Below are 27,813 nucleotides of genomic sequence, written 5' to 3'. Positions count from 1 at the left end.
GATTTTAATCACTTAAATGATTTCCGTATTTAAATCATCTGCTATATACCATATATACCAACTTACCATATTCCTTTTCATTTACTTCAGAAATAGGTTCAGAAATGACACTGCAGAAAGAAATGGCGCTTGCTGCAGAGGGGTTCCGAGAATGCCCCATGTGGTGTGGTACCTTTTTCACATTCTTCAAGGCTTCCTCGGCCTGCTCTTGCTCCATTGCTGCAACCATATCTTTATATGCTTTCCTGGCTTCCTCAGTGAGCTCTACTAACTTATTAAACAGGCTCTAAAAAGAAATTTTGATTAGTCAGTTTTTTTGCTATACTTTTTATTCCTACAATTAACAATAAATGTCTCTATGGTTTCAGGATCAGACACACTTTCAATCAGCACAAAATCCAAATGGTATGCACACTGCAGAACTTTATAAAATACTCTATAACTTATAGATATTGTTCTGTAATTCTCACAAGTCTGAGGAAATTTCTTGATTCAATACTAGTCATTAACTGTGATACACTAAAAGTTCTTGCAAAGTTTATCAATTCAACAACTGCACTCTTCAGTCTCTGGCACTACAGTGAGTACAAAGACCACTGGAACACCATCTCCTCATAAGGAAACTTCCATGTGGCTGAAAGACAGGAGACACCAGTGATTCAAGGTACCTCATGTTAAATGCCTTGAGATGTACAAAAAGTTTTCGCTTTTGGAAGAAACATTACCTCTCATACAGGCCTTGAAAAATAGGTACAATTTTGAAGGGTGGAGATTCTGCATTCTTAGCCAAACAGGTATAGACTTAAGAAAGTATAAGACTTGTCTGGGGAGCAGTGAAGAATCTTATATGGATTAGAATATAAGAGAATGAGTGTACGCAGTGTGATGTTGAAGGATATAGCAGAAGATGGCAGTCTCCACAATAATTAAAAGTTCCCTGCATGTGTGCTTATTGGAAGAGCTTGAAGAAGATCAAAAGAAGTAAGTAATGGTGTGGCTAGCTGAGACCTTGATGATGAAAATATGACACTTTTAAGGACAAGCCAAAGATATTGGAACAAATGCAAATTACAAAAATAGAATAAAGAGCCTGAAGTAGAATGTGGAGCTAAATAATCAGAAGTTCTTCATCACTGAAAGAAAAATGAACATGAACGGTAATTAATAATTCCAACAGAATGGTGGGTGATGGACTATACACGTGTTAATAAAACGGCAAAATTCACAGTTCTGAAGCTGAACTTCGACAATTATGACACCAAAAAAAAAAAAAAACTCCAAAGAAAACTGAAGTTTCCATGCCACTAGAAAGGACAATCAAATAATAATTTTTTGTGATTCTTATATCATAATCAAACAACCTTCTACTTCTGTTTAATGTCTTGATTTAGTATCACAATGCAACACACCACACATTACATAAAAAATGTCAGATCTGAACATTCCTAAGAATACATTTAATATTATATATTAAATTACGCTTTCAGACAATGGAGAAAAGTACAGTATAATTTTTCTCCTCCTACCAAGGCATTGTCATTTAAGTTTAAACCATAACTGGATGAAAGCATGGCAAAAAGTGCCATATTGCTATGTAATAATATTTCCCTGAAAACTAAACTTCAGAAGGAAAAACCTAAGTAGCATGCTTTTACCCAGCTTCAGTTTGAACTGTTTAAGGTACTACGTACAATAAATGCTGTTGCCAACTGCAATGATTTTAAGCATGTTAACTACTAGTAGTAGCAAAATATACTCAGGATTTACTTACTTTTAAAAAGAAGGAATAATGAATTCTGGTAAAAACAGCTCCTGTGTGTTACATGTAACAGACTTCCTAAATAGTTATTTGCAATGTTTAACAAACTATGCATTTAAGTGAAGCCAACAAAAAGAAAATGGGCATATGGATGTGTGATATTGAGATTAACATTCATTTTAAAATATAAATAAATAGTTGGGAATAAAAAATTAAGAAAGAAGAGGAAAAAAATTTAAGAGAAAAGCTATCGGGGAATAAAAACCCTGAATGTCAGGGTAAGGAGAGAAAGTTCAATTCAAAGGTTAGTTTCAGCATATGGTAAAAATAACTCAGGTGTACTACCACATTATTGCAAATGCGTAAACACTTGATAATATACCACTATTTCCTTTAGCACATTTGAAGAGTATATTTTGGTTTAAACAATAACTTACCTATCTCAAAATAGTAAAGGACAAGTAAAACAATGTACAAACAAAACTGGCAAGCATTTTATAAGGCCACACAAATAACCTAGTATATATATAATTCAGTGAGAAGTCAATACAATGAAAAACGGGTCCACTTTTCCTGACCTCAATCTCACTCCTAGTCTATCAACTAACAGTGAACAAAAAAGGAGTACATTTTTATTAGGTGTCTTTATATGGGACCCTTTTCCCCACAGAGGGACTTATCACCCAAATTGTCACATACATTTTTTTTTTTTAAGATTTTATTTATTTATTTGACAGAGAGAGAGATCACAAGTAGGCAGAGAGGCAGGCAGAGAGAGGAGGAAGCAGGCTCACCACTGAGCAGAGAGCCTGATGCGGGGCTTGATCCCAGGACCCTGAGATCATGACCTGAGCCGAAGGCAGAGGCTTAACCCACTGAGCCACCCAGGTGCCCCTGTCACATACATTTTAACATAGCAAGCAGGTATACACATACCACACAATTTACTGAACAAACATTTATCACCCGCTCAAGCTCAAGTGATATGAAAGGTGTCAGGGACACATAGATAAGAGGCCTGCCCTCAAGGAATTCATAGTTAAAGGGAAAGAAACACATAATCTACAGCAAGGCAGCATGATACCTGTAAGTGAGAAAAGCATAGGCTACTGTGGGAGCAGAAATATTGAGTAACTTCATGGGTAGTGGGAGAGAAACTGAAAGGACAGGGAAATGGGGGTATGCAAATATGGTGACTGGATAAGAAAGGACACATGCTTAAATAAATAAAAACAGTATGGCTGGGAAGAGGGAAAATGGTCCATGAATGGTGTTAGAAAATACTTCAGAGTCAACTTCATAAAAGACTCTTAAAATGTTATCAGTTACTAATTATTACATATGGAGATAAATAACTTTTATTCTAATTGTTAATTACCAACATATTATTATTATTACTACTTATTATCATCAGCTCCTATGGGCAAAGCTTTGTATTAGCAGACCAAGGAAGGAAGATAAAGGTATCATGAGTGCAGAATTACTTTGATAACTGGTTAGGAATTCCATTTTTAAAAGAAAATCCTAATTAAAGGATCTTTTTCTCTCTTGACTTTAAGTAACACAAAATATAGCCAGCATGTACACTGAAGAAAATTATTTTATATAATATTGAATATCTTTACCCAACAGCTAAATAAATTATCATGTATTACAAAAGAAGAAAAAAGCACTGTGGGAAAAACAGGAACTAAAATCTTTACAGCCAAAATGCTGCAGGATTAACTTGTGTAAATGTTTTTAGCACTAAAAAAAGGAAATGTAATACTCAAAAATTTTCCACTCATTCTTGGGAGAGTCACCTCACTTCTTCAAATGCTTAAAAAGAACACTGGCATGTGTTAACAGAAAATGGTGTTGGGGGGTTGGTGAGGACAAGAGGGAGTGAGGAAGTGTATCCTCTAAAGTCTTACCTCAGCACCAAAGTAGTTGAAGATTCCCACTACACTAACAGGAACCAGCTTGTTCACACAGCGTCCTAGAGCTTTTCTTCCAAGGGCAAACACAAAAGGAATTTCTTGTTCTCGTGCCATGGCTATAACATTATACAGAGCCTCATCCAGGCCACCTGAGAAAGTCAACACATGCTGAAGTCTTAATTTCCTTACATAAATGGAGGTATTTCAGCATCTAACAGCTGAAGTGTAAAATACAGCAGCAAAGGATTCTATGAATGCTTGTGGCACTTTCACTATTCCAACTAGTTTCCTATTGAAATTTATGATATATGGATATATATATATATATATATATATATATATATACACACACATACGTATTTTCTTTCTTCCCAATAAATTTTAAAATTATTCAATGCCAGTTTTTGTCTCTCCATAGGGATTGGTATAGTGGGAGTCAAATTTCCATTTGGAAATTTCCATTTCCATCCATTAAAAAAGAAATTACAATTGTTAGTAACGACTGATGTCTTTATTCTTTCAGCTCAACTGTCAATAAGACAGAAATATATATTACTATTTTTATTGGTATTTCTCCCCTGTGGATAATATGCCTATGACTGCTACCTCTGCATCCATCTACTCCAATTACCCAAAGTGGCTCATCCATGAAAACAGACAACTCAGGGTGCATGACCCAGCGCAGGTTCACACAAGAGCCTCTACATGGGGCTGCTTATTTTTTGAAACAAATCAACATAAGAAGGAGCAGACAACTTTATCTTTTCTGTAATTCTATTTAAGGGAAAAGGACCATCAAGGTACATAATATAAAAATTTTTAAAGGAGAAATATATTTGCAGCAATAAAGGAATGTACTCTTATAAGTCCTCACTCTGATTACAACAGAAGACACACTTGGTTGAGCCAACTTAAATGCTTCACTAGTGTTCATAGACTAGGATTTCTTTACAGTCCAATCTCAATATTATTACTTAATTTGAGGTACTGAAAGATTTCACTTTCTTTCCCCATGATCAACATTGTTCTATACCTAAACTCTGCAAAGAAAGACATATGGCTTTCATTTTAAAATTCATTGTATATCCTACAATTATACTAAATAAATACCAAAACACTTCAAAAGTTCATACCTTTCGACTGGATTTTTTCACAGTTTGGAGAAATTATAACACACTTGATCTTATTTAACTTCATATGTTTAGTAACCTCCCTCAGGCCCATAACCAGTCGTCTCCTTGCTTTTGCTCTCACAGGATCTTTTTGGTAGATACGTTCCTGAAAACTGACGAGCTCTTGAAGAAGAAGAGTCACACATTCATCAATCTCTTTACAAAGAACCTGATTGCAATACCTGTAAAGGAAGCACAAAATAGGTAAGTCCATCCTAATTTACTTTCCTGTAATTATAAGATTATGTTAGGAAAAAAAATATCCAATAAGAGGTTTTCATTGAAAAATCAACTCTTTAAAATCTCTTAAATTCTACTGCAAATTAGAAAAAGAGAAGAGTTTTCCTGAATTGTAACAAACTGGCTTTTATGGAAAGGTTGGATTATCCTCAGGTATGTACTATCCAAACTCCCAATTATTAAATTATTAAGGCTATAAATCAAATGTTAACTTGTTATTTGATAAAAAAGAGATATAATGTTTCTGGTAAGAAGATACAAAGTAATTCCATGCCAGTAAATACCATAATTTCTGGGAAACATAATATCCCAGAAGCTAACTGAATGCTCTCATAACAACCAAGTCATCCTCCACACTCTGATAAATCACAATCTCTAGGAATTGGCTTCTTCGACCATAAAAATAAGGAGTTAGATAAGATGGCCTCAAGAGTTCCCCTAATGGCCTCAAGAGTTCCCCTAAGTCTGAAAATCTATGGCTGTGGAGCATGAACTCAGTAATTAAATTGAAGCCAAAATCAAAGAAACCTTGAGGTAAAAGTCACATGCCCTTATAGCAAGCAAAGCAACTGAATGAGGCCCTTTGTGAGATTATGTATGGCTATAATTTGAGCAACAGAGAGGCAGTGAGTGAGGCCCCTATAGTACTTACCTGCAGGGATAAGGAAGTAATTCAAGTTTACTTACTCCCTATATATTCTATTTCTCAAGTTCTCATCCTTAACCTCTACTATAAACAGGTACTATTGGTGTAACTTCTAATCTAAGACTAACCAGGCAAGTAAACTTCCACTTTTGAATTATATTATGCAGTAGAAAAATACGGGACTGCCCTTTAGTGGAAAAAAATTGTTTTGGGAAATTTTTTTCTTTATGTGAAAAATGTTTAAGTAAGTAGTGCTTAAATAAATAAATAAAGTCTGACACTACTTAAGAAGATATAGACTGAGAAAAATTATCAAAGTTTGCAAAATAAAAGAATGCACTTAGAAAACAGAACATCAAAAATGCAGTTTTCTTCATTCTGCTTTTCTTTCAAGCTATTTACTTCATACATATGCAACATTTTACTCCCCAAGTGTTTCCTTTGCTCCACATCTATTATTTGACATTTAATTAACTTTCCAAATCCAGACAAAAAGAATTAGCTCAAAAACAACAGTATAAAGAAGAGGATCAAGATGGCAGAACAGGAAGATCCCAAGCTCATCTCCTCCCACAGACAAAAATAGCAAAAACAGCTTTTCCACAACTCAAGATAGAAAAAAGACAGGAATGGCAGAAAAGGGCTCTAGTCAGGACCCACATCTCCTGCTCAGTGATTCCTAGACAGGAGGGATATCACAAACACAGAGGCCATCCTTCCTAAGGAGCAAAAGATTCAAGCTCTGTATCAAGTGTGCCCACCCTGGGTACCTGTATCAGGAAGATGAGACCCCATAACCACTGGCTTTGAAAATCTATGGGGCTTAACTCCAGGAGAGCCAGAGGGCTAAAGGAAGCTGAGACTCTAATCTTAAAGGGCACAGGCACAAACTCACTGGCTCTGAGACCCAACACAGAGGCAGCATTTTGAAAAGCGCCTGGGCCACACGTGAAGATTTGCTAACTCTAGGACATGTACAGGAGAGGCAGGGATCTATGGGAACATTTTCCTGGAAAAGAAAAACTCCCATTCCACCACACTCAGCAAGTGACCCTGAGTGGGATCAGCAGCCCTACAAAGCAGCTATTGCCCTGCCATGCAACAGGGAGCTTCAGTCTGGCACCTCCCAAAGCAGCTATAGCCCTGACCACCAACGTGCTCCCAACTATTAAAGCAGGGCCTTTCTTAGGGCACCTGGGTGGCTCAGTGGATTAAAGCCTCTGCCTTTGGCTCAGGTTATGATCTCTGGATTCTGGGATTGAGTCCCACATCGGCCTCTCTCTGCTTGGCAGGGAGGCTGCTTCCTCCTCTCTCTCTCTGCCTGCCTCTCTGCCTATTTGTGATCTCTGTCTGTCAAATAAATTAAAAAAATCTTTAAAAAAAAAAAAAAAAAAAAGGCAGGGCCTTCCAGCCAGCTGCATCTGAGGCCAAACCCACCTACCTGTGCAAACCCAGCAGTCACAGCCCAGCCGTAACAAAAGGACATGTGCAGTCCACAAAGGGGACACCCCTGAAGTACCTGGTTCTGGGCACTAGGGGAGACTGTGCTTCAAGACCCAAAGGATGTCTTCTACATGAGGTCACTCCATTAAGGCTCTGAGACATAGCAAATCTATCTAACACACAGAAACAAAGAGAGTCAGACAAAATGAGAACACAGAGAAACATGTTTCAAATGAAAAGAACAAGACAAAACCTGAGAAAAGAATGAAATGAAATGGAGATAAGTAAACTACCTAATAAAGAGTTCAAAGTAATGGTCATAAAGATGTCACCAAACTAAGCAGAATGGATGAACACAGTGAGAACTTCAACAGATACTATCAAAAAGAACCCATCAGAGCAGAAGATAAAATGATACACTGGAGGGAATCAAAAGCATATCAGATGATGCAGAAGAATGATCAGTGATCTGGAAGAAGGGTAGTGAGAGTCACCCAAGTTGAACAGCATGGAGATAAAACAATTTTTAAAAATGAGTAAAGTTTAGGAGATAACTCTGAGAAAACATCAAGCAGACTAACATTTACATCATAGCAGTACCATAAGGGGGAAAAAAGAGTAAAAGAAGTAGAAAGCTTATTTGAGAAAATAATGGCAGAAAACTTCCTTAACCTGGGGAAGAAAACAGATATCCAGGCCCAGGAAGCACAGGAAGCCAAAAACAAGATTAACCCAAAGAGAGCTACACTAAGAAATGTTAATAACGAAGATGTCAAAAATTAAAGATGAGGAGATAATCTTAAAAGCAGCAAGAGAAAAGCAACTAGTTATGTCCAAGAGAATATACACAAAATCATCAGCTGATCTTTCAACCAAAACTTTGCAGGCAGAAGAGAATGGCATCATATACACAAAGTACTAAAAGGAAAAAACCTACAACCAAGAAAATTTACTTGACATCATTATTTAGAACTGAAGACAAGATTAATAGTTTAAAGACAAAAGTCAAAGGAGCTCACCAACACTAAACTGGCCTTATAAGAAATGTTAAAGGGACTTCTTTAAGTGGAAGAGAAAAAGCCACAACTAAAAGAAAATTACAAAAGAAAAAAAGCTCACTGGTAAAAGCAAACATATTGCAAAGGTAGTGCTGATCAACCACTTATAAAGTTAGTATGAAGGTTAAAAACAAAAATAGTAAAATCAATGATATCTACAGTATTTTGTTAAGGGATATAAATACGTAAAGCAGGATGTCAAAACATAAAACACTGAAGGGTGGGGGAAAATGCAGTGCTTTTAGAATGTGTTTGAACTTAAGAAATCATCAACTTAAACTTACATACATAGAATATTATACATGAAATTCATGATAAACAAACCAAAAACCTATGATAGATACAAAGGAAATAAACAGAAAGGAATCTAAACATAACACAAAAGAAAGTCATCAAATCCCAAAGGAAGAGATCAAGGAAAAAAACGAAAAACAATTAACAGAGAACTACAAAAACAGAAAACAAAAAAACAGCAGTAATTACATACCTACTGATAATTACAGGGTAAATGGAAGAAATACTACAATCAAAAATTCAGGATGGTTGAATGGATAAAGAACCAAGACCCATCAATATGCTGCTTATCAGAGACTCAACTGCCACCTATGTGGCTCAGTCAGTTAGGCATGAGACGCTTGGTTTCAGCTGCGGTCATGATCTCAGTCATGAGATCAAGCCCTGCATCAGGCTTGTGCTGGGCATGCAGTTTGTTTAAGATTTTCTCTCTCCCTCTGCTTTACCTCCCTATCATACACCTGCTGTTCACGTGCTCTCGTTCTCTATCTCTAAGAAAAAAAAAAAAAAAGACTAGTTCAGACCTAAGACACATACAGACTGGAAGTGAAAAGATGAAAAAAGATAGTCCAAGCACACAGAAATGAAAAGAAGGCTGGGGTAGGAATAGTTACATCAGATAAAATGGACTTTAGAACAAAGACTATAAAGAGACAAAGAAGGACATTAAATAATGACAAAGGGACCAATCTAACAAGAGGATATAATAATTATAAATGTCTATGTATCCAACATAGGTGCACCTAAGCATATAAAGCAAATATTTATAGACACAAAGGTAGAAACTGACAGTAACATAATGACACCCCACCTACATCAATAGAGAGATCATCCAAAGAGAAAATCATTAAGAAACAATGGCCTTAAACAACAGATTAGACGAGGTAGACATAATACAAATATAAAGAACACTCCATCTAAAACAGCAAAAAACACATTCCTTTCAAGTGTACATGGAACCTTCTCCAGGGTGGATCACATGTTAGGTCACAAAACAAGTCTCAATACATTTAAGAAGACTGAAATCATATCAAGCATCTTTTTAACTACAAGGGGATGAAACTAGAAATCAATTACAAGGGGAAAAAAAAAAACTGGAAAAAACACAAACATGAGGAGGCCAAACAAATGCAAATAAACAACCAATGGGTCAAAGAAATCAAAGAAGAAATTAAAAAAAATCTTGAGACAAATGAAAATGAAAACAGAACTTCCAAATCTGTGGGACAGAGTACAAACAGTTCTAAGAGAGAAGTTTATAGTGATACAGGCCTACTCTAAGAAACAAGAAAAATCTCCAATAAACAGTCTAACCTTACACATAAAAGAAGAACAAACAAGGCCTAAAGTGAGCAGAAGAAAGTAAATAAATAAGTATCAGAGAGGAACCAAATAAAACAGAGACTGAAAAAGACAACAGAAAAGATGAATGAAACCAAGAACCATACTCTGAAAAGATAAATAATATTTATATGGACCTAGATAGTACTATGCTAAGTACGTCAGAGAAAAACTACCATATAATTTCACTTACAATGTGGAATCCAAAAAACAAAACAAGTGAACAAATTTTAAAAAGAAAAGAAGAGAAAAGAAACAGGGTGCCTGGGCGGCTCAGTGGGTTAAAGCCTCTGCCTTCAGCTCAGGTCATGATCTCAGGGTCCTGGGATCGAGCTCCGCATCGAGCTCTCTGCTCAGCGGAGAGCCTGCTTCCCCCTCTCTCTCCCTCCTCTCCGCCTACTTGTGATCTCTCTCTGCCAAATAAATAAATGAAATTTAAAAAAAAAAAAAAAAGAAAGAAAGAAAGAAAAGAAAAAGAAACAGAAACAGAACCATAAATACTAAGAATGAACTTCACCAAGGGGTAAAGGGTGGAAAGATGGGCACAATGGGAAAGATGGGTGAAGAGGAGGGGAGATATCTGCTTTCAGTAATAGAATGAATAAGTCATGGCGGTAAAAGGTACAACATAGGAAATATAATCAATGGTATTGTAATAGCACTGTATGGTAACAGATGGTAGCTATACTTGTGGTAAACATAACATACAGACTTGTTACACACCCAAAACTAATATAATATTGTGAATCAACTATACTTCAATAAAAAAAATTTTTTTAAAGAGGGACAATAATGATAAACCTTTAAGTCAGACTCATCTAGAAAATAAAGGGGGCCCAGATACACAAAATCAGAAATAAAAGAGAAATTACAACTGACACCCAGAAATACAAAGTACCATAGACTACTATGAAATATTATACATCCAGGGGCGCCTGGGTGGCTCAGTGGGGTAAAGCCTCTGCCTTCACCTCAGGTCATGGTCTCAGGGTCCTGGGATCAAGCCCCGCATCAGGCTCTCTGCTCAGCAGAGAACCTGCTTCCCCCTCTCTCTCTGCTTGCCTCTCTGCCTACTTGTGATCTCTGTCAAATAAATAAATAAAAATCTATTAAAAAAATTATATATCCATAAACTGGACAACTGAGAAGAAATGGTTAAATTCTTAGAAACACACAATCTTCCAAAACTGAATCATTAAGAAATAGAAAGTCTGAATACTGTTTACTAGTAATAAAAGAGAAACAATAATCCAAAAAACCCCAACAAAAGCCCAGGACCAGATAGCTTCAAAGATGAATTCTATTACAGATTTATTATTTTTTTTTATTTCTTTTTAAAAATCTTTTTTATTTGAGAGAGAGAGTGAGCAAGAGAGAGAGCACAAGCAGGGCAGGAGAGGCAGAGGGAGAAGCAGACTCCCGCTGAGCAGGGAGCCCAATACAGTGGTTGACCCCACAACCAACATGATCTGAGCAGAAGACACACACTTAACCAACTAAGCCATCCAGGTGCCCCTCTATACACATTTAAAGAAGAGTTAATACCTATTCTTCTCAAAGTATTCCAAAAACTAAGAGGAATACTTCCAAATTCCTTCTATGAGACCCTGATGCCAAAACCAGAGATACTACAGAAAAAGAAAGTTATAGGCCAATATCCCTAATGAACATGGAAGCAAAAATCCTCAACAAAATATTAGCAAACCAAATTCAATAATATGTTAAAAGAATCGCACACCATGTTCAAAATGGCATTTATTCCAGGGATATAGAGATAATCCAATATCAACAAACCAATCGTCATCCACATTAACAAAATGAAGGCTAAAAATCATATCATCTTCTCAACAGCTATAGAAAAAACATTTGACAAAATTCAACATCCATTTATTGTAAAAATTCTCAACAAAGTAGATACACAGGGAACATACCTCAACATAATAAAGGCCATATTTGACACACCCACAGTTAATACCATACTTAACAGTGAGAAGCTGAAAGCTTTTCCTCTAAAATCAGGAATAAGACAAAGATGCTCAGCCTTGCCACTTTTATACAGCAAAGTACCAGAAATGTTTAACTACAGCAATCAGAGAAAATTAAGAAATAAAATGCATCCAAGTTGGTAAGGAAGAAATGAAACTGTCACTATCTGCTGATGAAATGATACTGTGTGTAGAAAACACTAAAGACTACATCAGAAAACAATGAGAACTAATAAATTAATTCAGTAAAGCTACAGGATACAAAATTAATACACAAAAATCTGTCGCACCTCTATACAATAACAAGCCAGCAAAAAGAAAAATTAAGAAAACAATCCCATTTACATCAAAAAGAATAAAATACCTAGGACTACCTAGGAATAAACTTAACCACGGAGGTATAAAACTATACTCTGAAAACGAAAAGACACTGATGAAAGAAACTGAAGATTACATTAATTGAAAGATATACTGTGCTCATGGACTGGCAGAATTAATGTTGTTAAATGTCCACATTATACAAAGGAATTCACAGATTTAAAGCAATCCCTATCAAAACAGCATTTTCCACAGGACTAGAACAAAGAATCCTAAAATTTGTAGGGAATCACAAAAGACCCAAATAGCCAAAGCAATCCTGAGAAAGAACAAAGCAGGAGGTACATGCCCCAATTTAAAACTATTCTGCATAGCTATAGTCATCAAAAAAGTGTGGTACTGGCACAAAAACAGAGATCAATAGAACAAAGAGACCAGAAATAAACCCACACTTAATGGTAAGTCAATCCAAGACCAAAAAAACGCAAGAATATATAATGGGGAAAAGACTGTTTCTTCAATAAAATGGTTCTGAGCAAACTGGACAGTTACATGCAAAAGAACGAAACACACAAGAAGAAACGCAAAAGAACCCCTTTCTTACACCATATACAAAAATAATCTCAAAATGGATTAAAGACCTAAATGTAAGTCCTGAAACTCCTATGGGAAGACATCATCAGTAAATTCTTGGAAATTTTTTCTGGATCTGTCCCCTCAAGCAAGAGCAACAAAAGCAAAAATGAGCAAAAAGAAAAAAAAAATTTGATGAAACTTCATCAAACTAAAAAGCTTTTACACAACAAAGGAAATCATCAATAAGACAAAAAGACATCCTACTGAATTGGAGAAGATAATTGCAAACGACATGTTAGATAAGAGGTTACTATCCAAAAAAAAACAAGACAAATGAGAGATTAATACCCAGAATACGTAAAAGGATTCCTACAACTCAACACAAAAACCCCCAAACAATCTGACTAGAAAATGGGCAAAGCCCTGAACAGACATTCCAGAAAAGACATAAAGAGGGCCAACAGACACATGAAGAGATGTTCAACATTGATAATCTTCAGGGAAATACAAATCAAAACCAAGAGATACAAATAAGCTATCACCTCACACCTGTCAGAATTGCTACAATCAAAAAGACAAGAAGTGTTGGCAAGCACATGGAGAAAAGGGAAACCTCATGTACTATTCATGGGAATGAACTGGTGTAGCCACTAGAGAAAACACCAGAGAGGTCCTCAAAAATTGAAAATAGAAATATCATACAATCTAGCGATTCCACTTCCTGGCATTTACCTGAAGAAAACAAAAACATGAATTCAAAAAGATATAAGCAACACTATGTCCACTGCAGCATTGTTTGTGATAAATCCAGATATGGAAGCAATCTAAATGTCCATAAACAGATGAATAAATAAAGAAGATGGGGTTGTAGATGGGGTTCTATATCATATGATCTCCCTGATATGAGAAAGTAGAGATGCAATGTGGGGACATTGTGGGGTAGGAAGGGAGGGAGACAAACCATAAGAGAATCTTAATCTCACAAAACAAACTGAGGGTTGCTGGGGGGAGGCGGGTAGGGAGAGGGTGGTGGGGTTATGGACATTGGGGAGGGTATATGCTATGCTGAGTGCTGTGAAGTGTGTAAACCTGGTGATTCATAGACCTGTACCCCTGGGGCTAGTAATACATTATATGTTTATAAAAAAATTTAAAAAAAAATTAAAACCTAAAAAAAAAAAAAAAGATGGGGTTGTAGCTATGTGTGGAATATACTGTGTGTGGCATATTACTCAGCCATAAAAAAGAATCAGAGCTTGACATTTGAAACAACATGGATGGACCCAGAGGGTATACTAAGTGAAATAAATCAGAAAAAAACAAATATTGTATGATTTCACTTATAGATGGAATCTAAAAAACAAAATAAATGAACAAACCAGAAACACACTCAAAAACAGACAGAACAAAATGGTGGTTGTCAGATGGGAAGGGAGTGGGGTTACAGGTTAAATAGGTGAAGGGAATTAAGAGGTACAAACTTCCAGTTTAAAATAAAGAAGTAAAAAATATTTTAATAACTTTGTATGGTGACAGTAACTAAAACATACAGTGATGATCATTTCATAATAATGTATATGAATGTCAACTCACTATGTAGTAGGCCATTTGGCCTGTAACTAATGTAATATTGTGTATCACTACACTTGCGTAAAAAAAAAAAAAAAAAAAAGGAACAGAACAAACCAATATGGTTTGGATTCATACTGATTGTTACTTTCACCCTGGGATTCTTTCATATGTCATTTTTAAATGTATCATCTGCACAAATGTTAAAATCCTAAAATCCTTCATAGAAATAACCATTAGCTCAATATTATCTACTGATAGGTATTTTAAAACTTAGAAACATGTGCTTAAAAACAAAAAGCTTTATGTAATAGGTTCACTTCATGTAACAGGGTCTTAGAAACTTGTTTTTAATTGGTTAGAGAGGGGTTCTTTTCTGAAAGGCTAATAATATAAACAAAAAAGCAAAAGCATTTGAGGAGGAAAAACCCCATATTAAGGCAATGTGCATGTAAGATGTAGGTGAGATTTCCAGGTTTATTTATTAATATTATCGGATATAAAAAGAATATATTTGCTGGCAAAGCATTTTCACATGAACACTGATAGCTGACAGAAGTCAAATGCTTTAAATAAAACTAGCTATTAAAAAAAACTGAAAAAAACTCAAGTCTCTTTGAAGTTTTGTATGCTCAACCCACCAGGTAATGACAATACTGCAGTCAGAGCCACAATCCAGACAGTTAAACTATTCAACCTCAATAATGAGACTAAAACTTACTCTCTAAATCTTTTGCTGTGGATTTTGGTTATTGTTGAAGATGCCATTGGACTGCCTATCCCAGAACTAGCCGGAGAGCCTTGTGACACAGGTGTCATACAGTATGGAGAGTTTTGACTTGCTGGAGAAAGCGAAGTATCACTGGGCATGCTCAGTGCAGTATCTGTGGAGATGTAGGGGCAGAGGAAAAAAATTAGAAACTTCAAATGCTGAAAAACTATATACTGATCAACACTACTTAGAAAAGCAGTTGTCTTTTGTGTAACTTTCAAATTCTCCAGAAGCTAACAAGTTGGGTATTGTTTATATCATAAACATCTCTCATATTCTACAAAAATGAAGTCTTCCTATTATCTGTTAAAACATACTCTTAAAAAAGAAGCACAGTCTATAAGTCTCTGCACAAGAAACATGAGAAAGTCAAGTGATGTAAAACATGTATTCTAAAGGATTTAAATTGAAGAACAAAGGTAATAACTTCTGAACCTCTTTCCAGATCATATTATCCATCTCCTTGATCTCTATTTTTTCACCTGTCTAAAAATTCCCACTGCTGCTGGCAATGATGAATTCTACCTAACTCATTCTCTCCACACCCCTCCTGATTTCTTTAGACACCACCCCCAGTTTCTCTCTCATTTGGTCTTTGCTTCTGTGCTACGGCAGCCTCATTTTTTTAGATACCATCTTTTAACTTGACTGCTTCCTTCATTTGGTGCTTTTTTCCTAAACAGCTAAACTCAGGAAATGAGTTATTATTTGTATTCCAGTCCACTAGTTAGCAAAGTTACACATGTATCTTCTTGTCTCCAATCCATTCTTTTTTTTTTTTCCCAACTCTTTATTACATTTCTTGACCTTCCAATCTCCAACCCAGTTACTGAAGTACCCATGACAGGCAATCAATAAACACCTAAATGAATGCTGAATTCATCCATTTTTTAATGAATGGATAAACCTAAATACAAAGGAAATGATATTTAATTGAGAGTAAAGGGGAATCTTAACCAAATATGTCCTAGCTGAACAATATTTAGAAGCAAAATCTTTACTAAACACAATGGAACACTGCCAGTAAATACGTGTAAAACAGATTTAAATGTGTTGCAGAAAGGAATACACATACACCAGCAGAAAAAGGGACCTAGCCAGGTATCTCTTAAAATCTCTCTTCAACAGTAGTTAAAATATCAGAAGGAATGTGCAATTTTGCTGAGGTCCTACCTAAAATCATATGTGATGGCTACTGTATGGGACTGAAGCTTACTGACCAACTGAATTCTGCTCTACAAGAGGCTTTGTAATTCTCTACTCACTCACTATGGTATATGTATTAATTCATGAAAGTGAGAAAGAAAACCAACAAAACCAATCCAATTAAAAATAGTCCTGTGAAGAAAACAGCCAGTAATGTTCTAAATACAAAAGAAGACAAAATGAAAAGAACTATGAGTTATAGAGGATGCACTGATGAGACCATAATTATTAGTACTTACAACAAAACCAAGCCTTAAGCCTTAAAAATGTCACAGACCCTACATAAGACCTGCCCCATCCCCCCTTTTAAATATCTCCCTACAAAAGCATCTTCAAAAGAAACCACTCCCAAAAAGTAAATGTGGATAAATATGGAGCATATCCTACAATTAGGATAGTAACTAGTGATGGCTTATTGATTAAAATACTCTGCACCATTCCATGATAAGGGAGAAAGGGGTGATCTTACCTTCCTGGGAAACAGTCTCCTGTGGCAAATCATCAATAAAATCTAAGTGCATTTCTATTGGTTCCTCAGATCCCAAAAGGTTATGGTCCACAGTTAAACGGCCCTTCTTTTCCTCTCTTTCTTTCAAAATAACCTAAAAGTCATTACCGGTCTTTAATTACTGATCACTCTTTATGTACTGAATGATGAAAATGTTCACTACTACACAGTTAAAGGTCACTTACAAATGGACATGGGGAGTTTGATTGGCTACATGTTTAGTTGACTACAAAGAAACTGACTGGTAAAAAAGTAAATGTTAATTTTAGACACTGTAGTTGAAAGAAGTACTATATCCAAAATAAAGGCAGGTAATTAAGCTATATAATGCCACAACTATCGAACCACATTTGCTTTCCTTTTTAAATCCTGAGTTTCCACAAAAAAGGATAAAATATAAAGTGTGGAAACCAGGTCATACAATAGATTTACACTTTGTAGTTTTCAATTATCTGGGCATGGATCATCTCATTTTGCTCCTAACAATACTGAATTAAATAAGGCCGATATTATCTTGACTTACAGATGAAGAAGATAAGGGTAGGAAAGGTTTGCCTGAAACTATATAATTTGGAACCAGAATCCAGGGCTTCTGATTCCTAGGTCCAACATTTTGGATGCTAAATGTTTACTTTTTTTTCAACCTTACAGAAAGAATTCATCCTCCAGGGCCTTGTTCAATACAGAAAGATAATCTTGATGCTGATGATATCCCCAACCCCCAATTAACTAGTCCTCATAAAGATGTATGCTTAGGACTATCTCATAATAATCTGTTGGCTAAAAAAACCGCCACAAACTACTTTTGCAAAACAGATTTAAATCCTTATTTATCTTATAAGATAAACACCAGCAGATTTTGGTTTACCTTTTTAAGTGCTGTGGGCCGTTTTAGTTTTGCAATTTCCTTCTCTTTTCCTTTCTTTGCTTTAGAGGAAGTAATGTCCAAAGAATTAAAGGATGTCAAACAGGGCTGACTTTTGGTTAAAGGTTTTCTGTTAGTAGAGTCTTTAGTGTGAAAAGAAGCTGCAGTAACCACTAAAAACAAACAAGAACATTAGTTTTACTATTATGACCAACACCACATATTATGAAAATTTCTAATGATAAATCTATAAGAAAATCCTCTTCTTGGGGGAAAAACAGACATTGTAATAGTAGGAGTAGTACAGGGCCATGCAGTGTCTCTCAGGTACAGCTTTTATGCATCCATTTAGCCTCCGTAAGATAAAGATGACAAAGCCAAGGCATTTAACTAATTTAGGAATCCAAAGCAGGGACAAATAAATTATTAGTTCTACTCCACCACAGCAACCATCAAGCATGCAATTCTTTAAAAACTGGTCTCTAAGCAGTACCATTCTACCTCTGCAATTTCAAAATTCTGCACCTCTCCTTATTCCTACTGAATCTTACATAAGAATCACCCTTATATAAAACACATAGTCTGTCACTCCTCTCTTCATTTGAGCCTGCCAGTGAAGAATGATTTTCCTCTTTGGCTGCATGCACTCTTAAGTACTTCTTTAATACTTTTGTAGTTCTTTTATACCTGATTGATATCCTCTACCCTCTAGTGGCTACCACAGTCCTTTAACGGGTCCAAAAACTAAGTTCAATCCTCACTCTAGCAGCAGAAAAGCTTTCCTCCTACTTCCCTGAGAGCTGCTATCTGATATAAACTTGCAACACCCCCACCCCCCACCCAGAGGAAGCAGCAGGCATCCTAATTCCTGTTCAAGACTTATCACTGCTTCTCCTCTTAATCCCATCTCAGGATTAATTCCTCAAGGATTTTGTCCCTTCCCCCTTGCATCTTTCAAGGTTCTCCTTGACCCCTGATTCTTTTCCCTAACTCCCATTAAGAAGCTAAAATCTCCTATACATGGAAGAAAGAAAAACAACCCAAAAACCAGACAACTCAACAAAACTTTCCCCTGAATGGCTTCCCCTCAAGCTAAGGTACTATCACTCCCCTTTCCTTCCTTATTAGACTTCTCAATGGTCTGCCTTATCAGTTATTTATACTGATATGGATACTACCTAGTTGTATCCCAGCAACGAGATAAGCCTGGGATCTTCCTTCCCCACCATCTTCCCCAGAGGTCCTGAAATAGTCTGCTTTCTCATTATCACTTCCCAGATCATTACAATCTGGCCTCTGACCTACCACAAGCTCACAACCACTACTGTCAAGATCACATACAAGCTAAATCTCTATTCTAGTTTTTTTTCAGCATTTGATATGAAAGACCTCTTCCTCAAAATTCTGCCCTTGCCTTGTGTGATATTATACTCTCCTATTTTTCTTACTCTTTCTCAAACCTATTTTTTTGGTTCTTCCTCTTGCTATCTTTTAAGTCTGAGCATTCCACAAGGCTTTATCCCTGAACGTGTTTTTCCTAACTGTTTTTTCTTCCAACAATCTTATGCATTTCCACAGCTACACATCCATCTCTATTTATAATTCATGGGCTTTGGGGTCCCTGGGTGGCTCAGTTGGTTAAGCATCTGCCTTCAGCTCAGGTCATGATCCCAGGGTCCTGGGATTGAGCCCCATGTTGGGCTCCTTCTTCAGTGGGGAGTCTGCTTCTCCCTCTCCCTCTGCCTCTCTCTCCTGCTCATGCACTCCCTCTCTATCTCAAAAGAATAGATTTTTTTTAAAAAACCTTAAAAAAAAACCAAAATCCTGACTTCTAACATACATAACTGCATACTAAGTAGGAACTACTCCCTACATAGCATTGCAAATACAACAGGGCTGGAGTCTGTTCTTCCCAACAAAATTCTTCTTCTATGATCCTACTTTGATATCATCATAATCACCATAATCCTCTAAGAGAGTTTGGAGTCATGGAGCCATCTTTGACCTGTTTCCACATTCCATCAGTTTAAAACAAAAACTGCCACCAATTCCTCACAATCCTTTCATGTATCTACAATAGTCTCATTCTTTTCTTGGACTTCCCAAGAAAGTAAATTTCTTTGTAAACAATGCTTTCCAACTTAAACACTGGTGGCATGTTAGAGGTTAATCTCATTTCCATCTGGTAAGAATCCTCTCCCTTCAAAGCCCAGTCCACATGTTATCTATATGAAGGCATTTGTAACGTCTTCCCCATTTCTCCCAGTTGACACAGATCACTCTTCTCTTCTGCAAGTTCATAAAACTTTGGCTGGCATCTTTCCTAAGGCACTGTTCTTTATTAGTTATTTGTTTATGTCTTTCTCCTCAATTAGATTATAAACCTTTGACCACAGGAATACCTTAATCTATAATTCCACAGTCCTTGACACCATGCTTTCCATGTAGGTATCTATAGTTGTAGATATCAGCATGTGGTCAATGAATCAAAGTTATAACAATGAAGCCATCTGAAGTATCACAGGTTAACAATCTCTTCCCCACAGTAATCAGTGACTATAACCCAGTGACTATAGTGACTATAACCCAGATGTTCTAACCACTTCATATGCGTCACCTCATTGACTCTTCAAAACAACCCTGTAGCAGGTACTATCACTACCTCCACCTTAATGTCAGGAAATTGAAGCACAGCAAAGTTAAATAACTTGGCAAGGAAATGCATGCAAGAACAGAATTCAATCCCAGGCAGCTTAACTCCAAAGCTCCTGCTTGTTGCCATGAGGCCATACTGCCTCCAGAACACTGCTAACTCTCAGTTCCACTGCTACAGTCCTCTTTACTCTTTAAGGAGATATAACTGCCACTTTCCCCAACTCAACAACATTCAACTCAAAAGCTCAGTACTCATCCAATATTATTTTTACTAAGTAAAGCTAAGGTCTATTATACTGGACAGGAAACTAGCTATAGATTTAAACATTTTGCATACAGAATTAAAGTTCTACAATGTTAATTATCTTTTTGTCTAAAAACAACAGACCCTTTACATACAACAGAAGAAAGAGAATATTCCAATTCTGCCTCTTAACATCATGCTTTTTGTTGGTGTCTTTCCCTTTCCTTTATCTTATTCCTCTCCCTCTACAACAAAGGCTATGCAAAGAAATGAGGGAGCACATAAGAGCTGCTCAGCTCTAAATTTGACAAGGTTTATTAAAATATACATTGCCATTTCAGTAGAAAGCCAAATCAGTCATTCTCTCTCATACACACATATACACGCATGTATATGCATGCACACACACCCCTTGATCATAACTCCTATGTTTCCCAGTATCCAATTTAAAAGTTATAAAGCCAAATTACTTGTGATTCTTATTTCAACCCCTGAAGAAGAAAAACATTAGCTACTTTATAATGTATACCAACTGACATGTGAACCGAGACCTACAAGACATGAGAGAACAAACCACACTGGTATATAAGGAAAGAGTGTCAGGGTAAAGACATACTAAGCACAAAGATACTGAGCTAGGAGCATGCTGGGTGTGTCTGCGGAACAGCAAGGGGGCCAGCAAGGGGGCCGACTGGCTAGAGCAGTTTGTGTCAGAGAGAATGGTGATGGGGGGAAAAGGTCATTGGATAGCTAAGATCTGGCCTTAGGACTCTGGCTTTACTCCAAGTGAGATCAAGAGCTATTGTAGTGTTCTGAGCAGTGCAGTGATATAATCCTGTTTATATTTTTAAAAAATCACTCCTTTTAAGATAGGCTGCAGGAGGTAATAGTGGGCTACTGCAGTGTAATACAAGGATGCGAGTTACGAGCGTAACAGGAGAGGAGCTGGTGAGTAGACTCTGGATTATCTAGATAAATGCAATTAACATTAATAATATTCAAAAACTATTACCAAAACCAAAGAGGAAATTGCTCAGATAGTGAAATCACCTGTATATGCCAGAGGTCTGGTATTAGTAATCTGCCGTGCTTTCATCGCTTGTTGTTGTTTTTCCAGAGCTGCTAACATATCCCCCAAATCTAGCTGCACAGGGGTTTTATTTTTTTTCCCAGCTGCCTTTGATAAAGCTTCCTGCAAGATAAATGGAACATTTATTTTTTGTGATGGCATTTAAGTGTGGCAATTTATGACTGTCACTCCTTCTGTGCATCCCCTGCCAAACCTCCCAATTACACCTGTTCATAAATATGAAAAAAATACCTGTAGTTTTTTTTGCTCCATACTTATTTCTGAATATTCTTGAGCTGTGGCAAGGGCTGCTGCTAAAGCTTTCTTCTTCTGACTTTTTGCACGTTTAGGAACTGAGGTTGTAATGGGAATTGGAGTCTGAACTATATTGATTGGTGAGTTTTCAGGTAAATCATCCAACTAGGATAACCAGACAAAAACATTTGTTAGTGATTTAACAAAGGTCTAACCGTAAGGAAAGACAATCCAGAATGTGGGATGTTCTATACTATATCTGGACTGGAATCTTTGAGGATTCAATGCCATAAAGAACAAAGTGAAATGGTGGATCCTTCCAGACTGGAAAATAATAAAGAGACAAACTGCTTAATGCAATTGGTGACACTTATCCACATCTTGGCCTGAGAACAAAATAACTCCCAAGTAAAGTTTCGCGACAACAGAGGAAATGGACTGTATGCTGAATGATATGATTCAATTAATGGTGTTTTCTTGTCCCCAACAGAACTATGGATTTTACAGGAAAGTATCTTTGTTCTGGCTATGTTGAAAATAAATATTAAGTACCAAATACATGGTTTTCTTCTCTACCATGGTGCCCCACGTCTTTACGCTAACCTATAATACTTTTCAACATAGCCACAGTTCAAGGGATGTTCACATACTTTGCTTATCTTTTTAAAGAGTCACTTACTACTTTTGAAGAAAGTTTCTGCTGAATAGTCTCATCTTTAACTTTTCCACTCTCATTTAGTTCTTGAAATCTATCTTCATCCTGAAATAATTTCACATTTTAAGTAAAAACAGTTCAAATCAATAAACTCTTTAAGAAAAATGTTTTATAAAGCTTTAGAGTAATGAAAAATGGGGAAGTAATTTTTAAAATTCTAATACTAGACTAAAGTCAGTCTTAAAAAGGAAATCTCATTTCTCACATGCTACAACATAGCTAACTTTATTATTCATCAGTGGGGGCATATCTGTTCATGTCCATTCTTTGGATTTCTGTGTCTACTATCCCATTTTAATTAATTCTATTTTTAAAATTTTTAAAATTTTTAAAATACATAATTGAAAAGAAATAAAAAAGGGTTTTTTATATTTCAGATAATTTGGAGAATATTTTCAACAGAAAGCTTAGTATTCCTGTCCTGTAATACTACACATACCTGTCAATAAGGTTAAAAGTATAAAAATTTAAAAGAAAATCCTATTCAAAGTAATTTCTTAACCAATATCCTCCTTTAGAGTGGAAATTATATCTAATATTTTTAAGTATAAGGATGGAACCAATTATATGGTTAAGTGCAAATAATAAATCTGCTACATGTTCTCGATAACTGAATAGAGATGCATTCTCAAGTCCTTTAGGTCAATTACTAAGTTATCTAACATATTATTCATTTCTAGTCTCTGGCCTAAAGCACATTTGCTAGTTTAATTTCCACCTACTGACCCATTTTACAAAAACTATGATCCAACAAAAATGAGTTATTCAAATGAGTTACCTGGGATGTTGTTCACTATCCTGACACAACCAGATTCTACTGATTCTTTAAAGTCTATTCCAAAGATTGTCTCTAACCTACTCCAAACCCAAAGGTTTCAACCCCAACCACACCTAAGCAAGTACTAGGTGTATATGCATCTACATTACTATACAGCAACCTTCCTAAGGCCACTGTGTTTACTCAATGTATCATTCACAGAAACTTATTTTACACATAACAGGCCTCCAATAAGAGTCAGTTAGATGAATAAACAATAAAAATACTCCAAGCAGAATACAAACTTTCTGCCTATTAGAGAAAATAAATTAACTTTTTTTTTTCTTCTTCAAGATTCTCCTGGCTAGCAGCACAAATTACCTAGACCAAACCATTCAAATCTAAAAAAACTTGAAAAAGAGACTAAACAATAATAATAAAAATTAGGGAGAAAGTTTCATACTAGAAGAAACCAACATAAAATCAAGCTCTACCTCTACACGTTACCTCATGACGAAAATTATAAAAATAGACATTAATGAAGTTAACTATAACTTCATTACTATTATTAACTATTACACTAACTATACATATCCTAGACAAAAATGAATCAATACTTCTGAGTAATTTATGATCTAATAACAGTCATAAAAAGTACTTATCAGAATGTAAGAAAATTAATTTCTTTTCTTTAAAAGATTTTATTTATTTATTTGACAGAGATCCCAAATAGGCAGAGAGGCAGGCAGAGAGAGAGAGAAGTAGGCTCCCCTGCTGAGCAGAGATCCTGACGTGGGGCTCCATCCTAGGACCGTGAGATCATGACCTGAGCCAAAGGCAGAGGATTTAACCCACTGAGCCACCCAGGCACCCCGAAAATTCATTTCTTAATGGGAACATTTGCTATAATAGTTTACAAATAAAGCCTGAAAAAATACCTCAAAATATAAAGACTCAGAATTTGAGTCGCCTCTATGAGACTGACTGGTGTTTAATTGCTTATTATCTTGTCTCTTTTGCAAATTCTGTCTTCTTTCTGAGGAAGTACTGTGTCCTCGGCATCTGAATCCAACCTAAGTAAGCACCAAAAGAAAAAAATAGATTATTTAAGTGAACATTTTACTGAAGTATAACATACTTATAGAAAAGTACACGAAAGTATACAACTCAATGAATTTTCATAAAGTGTACAATTTACTATAGAAGTTTTGTTAAAGAGCTTTTGACAAGATCATTTTAAGGGAAATCAAAAATGTGATAATGCAAGTTACTTCCCTCCTCCCCTCCACCTCATACATGAACGTTTAACCAGCTTTACTTGTAATAGCCAAAAACTGGAAACAACTCAGATGTCCTTAATTGGGAAAACAGTTAAACTTACTGGGGTACATCCCTACTACTGAACAACAGTCAGCCACCCAACGGAACAAACTTGATGTACTCAATAATCTGGATGAATCCCCAGAAAGCCATGCAAGTGAGGAAGCCAATCCTAAAAGGACTGTATGAGTTCATTTATAAAACATTCTTGCAATGACAAATTATTGAAAGGGGGGAACAGGTCAGTGGATTCTAGGGGTTAACGAGAGGCTGGCCAGAAGAGGAAAGGAATGTGGCTATAAAACAGAAACATGAGGGATCCCTGCAGTGATGGCTGTTCTTCCTTGTGTCAATGATAATATCCAGGTTGTGACATTGGACCACAGTTTTGCAAGATGTTCTCATTGGAAGAAACTGCACAGTACCCTATTAAACTATTATAAGTCTAACATCTGTGGTTTTATTTTTTTAAAAAACAATTTCTAGGAAAGGTTAAAAATTAAAACTTATTTCCAGGAAAATAGATTTAGAACAAAATTTTCATTCAATCTATAAGTTATCCTATTAATAAATCTGTGAAATGTTCAATGGTCATAAGGGCAAGATTTGTAAGAATTTTAAGACATTTCAAGATCCTCCTCTTAAGTACCCAATGCAGCTAACATGAAATACCTCTCTTAACCAGGACACCTAGAAGATGTGAAAAGTATAATCTTCATTACCAGTTACCCCCAAATTCTAACAATAAATAGAACCTGAAGCAGATCTAGAACAGAAGGTGCTAATATACATGTTTTTGATGATGAAATCAAAATTATGCACACAAAGACATGAAAACCACCTAGCAATTCCCATACTAAGTAATTGGTCTAAAAAGACTTGCTGATAAGGAATAGAATTTTTTTTAAGAAACAGAATTTTTATACTCTTTTGGGAGGCAGGTTACATGGCAGAACAATAAGCCAGAGAAGACGGTCATACACCAAATTTAATTCTTCCTTAGAGTATGCACTATGACAACTGGGCTACTTCCTATAATTAGATACCCAACAGTTTCTTAATTTTAAATATTCTTCCAGATACTCAACAGTTTCTTAATTTTAAATATCTACCTCATTTTAAAATAGGCTCAAAAACATAGATAGAGATATGGACAGAGGAATACACACAAGATGAAACAAATCTCAGTAAAATGTTAGCTAGCCTCTAACTGGTAGCTGTATGAATGTTCTCTATAAAAATACTTCAACTTCACTATTTTAGCAATTTTTGTAAAATGTTTTAAAAATAGGTCCATGAAAAAAGGCTCATACAAGACTGGTAAAACAAATGCAATTTTAATGTCTAGGTAATAAAGAAACAAGTTAATTCACATAAATTATTAACACTGAAGTGAGTACTCATATTCAAGCCCCAAGACAGGTATGCCCAAAAAGCAAGAGAGTAATTCCTGAGCACAACTCTGCATTTCTGTGGACAGTCACCATGACAAAAAAGTAAATGTAAACCTGCTCGCCAAAAGCATTAAAATTATATCCAAAAATAAACCCTGTTATAAATAATTTACTAAATACATATTAATGTTGCTACAAACACTAAAGCAATTAAAAAAAAATGGAACTTGATTTCTTATACTTGGGAGACATAAAGCTCCAGGATTAAATTAAAACCCCCAAACTAATGTCCCAACAAAGTTCATGAGAACTGAATTTGCACGTTTACCAATTACCTCCTAAAAAGATGACTCAAAAATAAGAAGACATATAGTTTTTTGCATAGGAAGATGCCACATCACAAAGGTAATCCACCCTCCCTAAGTTGATAGATTAATTTAATGATTAATACAGAACAAAACAGAAATTCTAGAACTAGATTTCAATATACCTGGGAATTTAATAGATGATGAAAGTGGTTAATATCAAATCAGTGAAAAGATGGACTTTTCAATGAATGGTGCTGGAAATTTGGGTAGTCACTTGGAGTATATGAAGTGGAACTATATTTCACACCATGCACAACACAAACCCAAGTGGAATAAAGATTTAATATAAAAAACAAGAATAAAAACACACTAGTGGAAAACAGGTAATTCCTTTATAACCCTAGAGTAAGGACTTGGCATTAAAACTCAAAAGCCATTTTAAAAAACAAAAACAAAAAGCAATAAATTCAATATATAAACTTCTTAATGCTATTTAAAACATAAACTGGTGTATGGCAATAATAGTGAGCAAAGTCAAAAATAAAAATGAAAGCCTAGCAAAATATTTGTAACTCATATTACAAACTAAAGGCTCCCAAATTTTTTAAAAATCTGGTAAGAGCTTGATGGAGAAACTGATTTTAAAAATATACCAAAAAAAAAAAAGAAAAAAAACAGGTCAAGATACCAAAAAAAAAAAAAAAAAGGCAAAAGATACGATCAGACAAGTTAACAAAAAAATAAGAACAGCCCATAAATACATGGGAAGATGCTCAACAACATTCATACACCATTTCCACCTAATTGGCACAAATCCAAAATCCTGAAAACACATGATTTCTGAAGCTATATGGAAAAAGGTACTTGCCACATTATTGTTGAGACTTAAGTGGTAGGGTTGGCCGATACAATCAAATAACAGAAGTGGCTTTACCTTTTCACTCAGCAGTCCCTTACCTAGGAATTTACTGCTATACACATACATTTCTAAATGATACTGCAATATGTCTACAATAGCAACAAATTCAAACAACTCAAATGTCCATGAATAGGAAGACTACAGAAATCAACAAGTATATCCACACTCCAAACATTACGAGTTATTTTTTAAAAACTGTGGAAGCCCTGTGATACTATAGAAAATGTTTTCAAGATACACTGTTAAGTGATGAAAGCAGAGCACAGAACAGAGTGGATAAAACATAAGATACACAACTGTATTTACTTAGAATGACATGAAGAAACTCTGGGAAAATACATAAGAAACTACTCAAATTGGGACAGATATAGGAAAGATAAGACAAGGGGAGAGAGTGAAAATGAGGTTTTTTTTCATCATATAACCTTTTTCATCTCTTCTATTTTTCAACCAATTCACAAAATAAAACCATTTTTGAAAATTTAAGTTTTTAGATTCTGTACATT

The 27,813-nt window shown here is 35.6% G+C and overlaps 1 protein-coding gene across 1 annotated transcript in view; it reads right to left on the bottom strand.

The window, feature by feature from the left end:
- Positions 1-27,813, bottom strand: part of SECISBP2L (SECIS binding protein 2 like) — a 57,228-nt gene that overhangs the window by 7,898 nt on the left and 21,517 nt on the right. The window contains exons 8-17 of the mRNA XM_032856550.1: positions 24,305-24,439; positions 22,574-22,654; positions 21,892-22,059; positions 21,621-21,762; positions 17,675-17,844; positions 16,768-16,900; positions 15,042-15,204; positions 4,812-5,032; positions 3,673-3,827; positions 67-286 (exon numbers count right to left, since the gene is read on the bottom strand). Coding sequence (XP_032712441.1) covers positions 67-286; positions 3,673-3,827; positions 4,812-5,032; positions 15,042-15,204; positions 16,768-16,900; positions 17,675-17,844; positions 21,621-21,762; positions 21,892-22,059; positions 22,574-22,654; positions 24,305-24,439 — 1,588 coding nt within the window. The remainder of the gene's footprint in view (positions 1-66; positions 287-3,672; positions 3,828-4,811; positions 5,033-15,041; positions 15,205-16,767; positions 16,901-17,674; positions 17,845-21,620; positions 21,763-21,891; positions 22,060-22,573; positions 22,655-24,304; positions 24,440-27,813) is intronic.

This window comes from Lontra canadensis, unplaced genomic scaffold (assembly GCF_010015895.1).
Source record: "Lontra canadensis isolate GAN:19392208 unplaced genomic scaffold, GSC_riverotter_1.0 scaffold12, whole genome shotgun sequence".
In the NCBI taxonomy this organism is placed as follows: domain Eukaryota; kingdom Metazoa; phylum Chordata; class Mammalia; order Carnivora; family Mustelidae; genus Lontra; species Lontra canadensis.
This window is presented reverse-complemented; position numbering and strand designations above follow the sequence as displayed.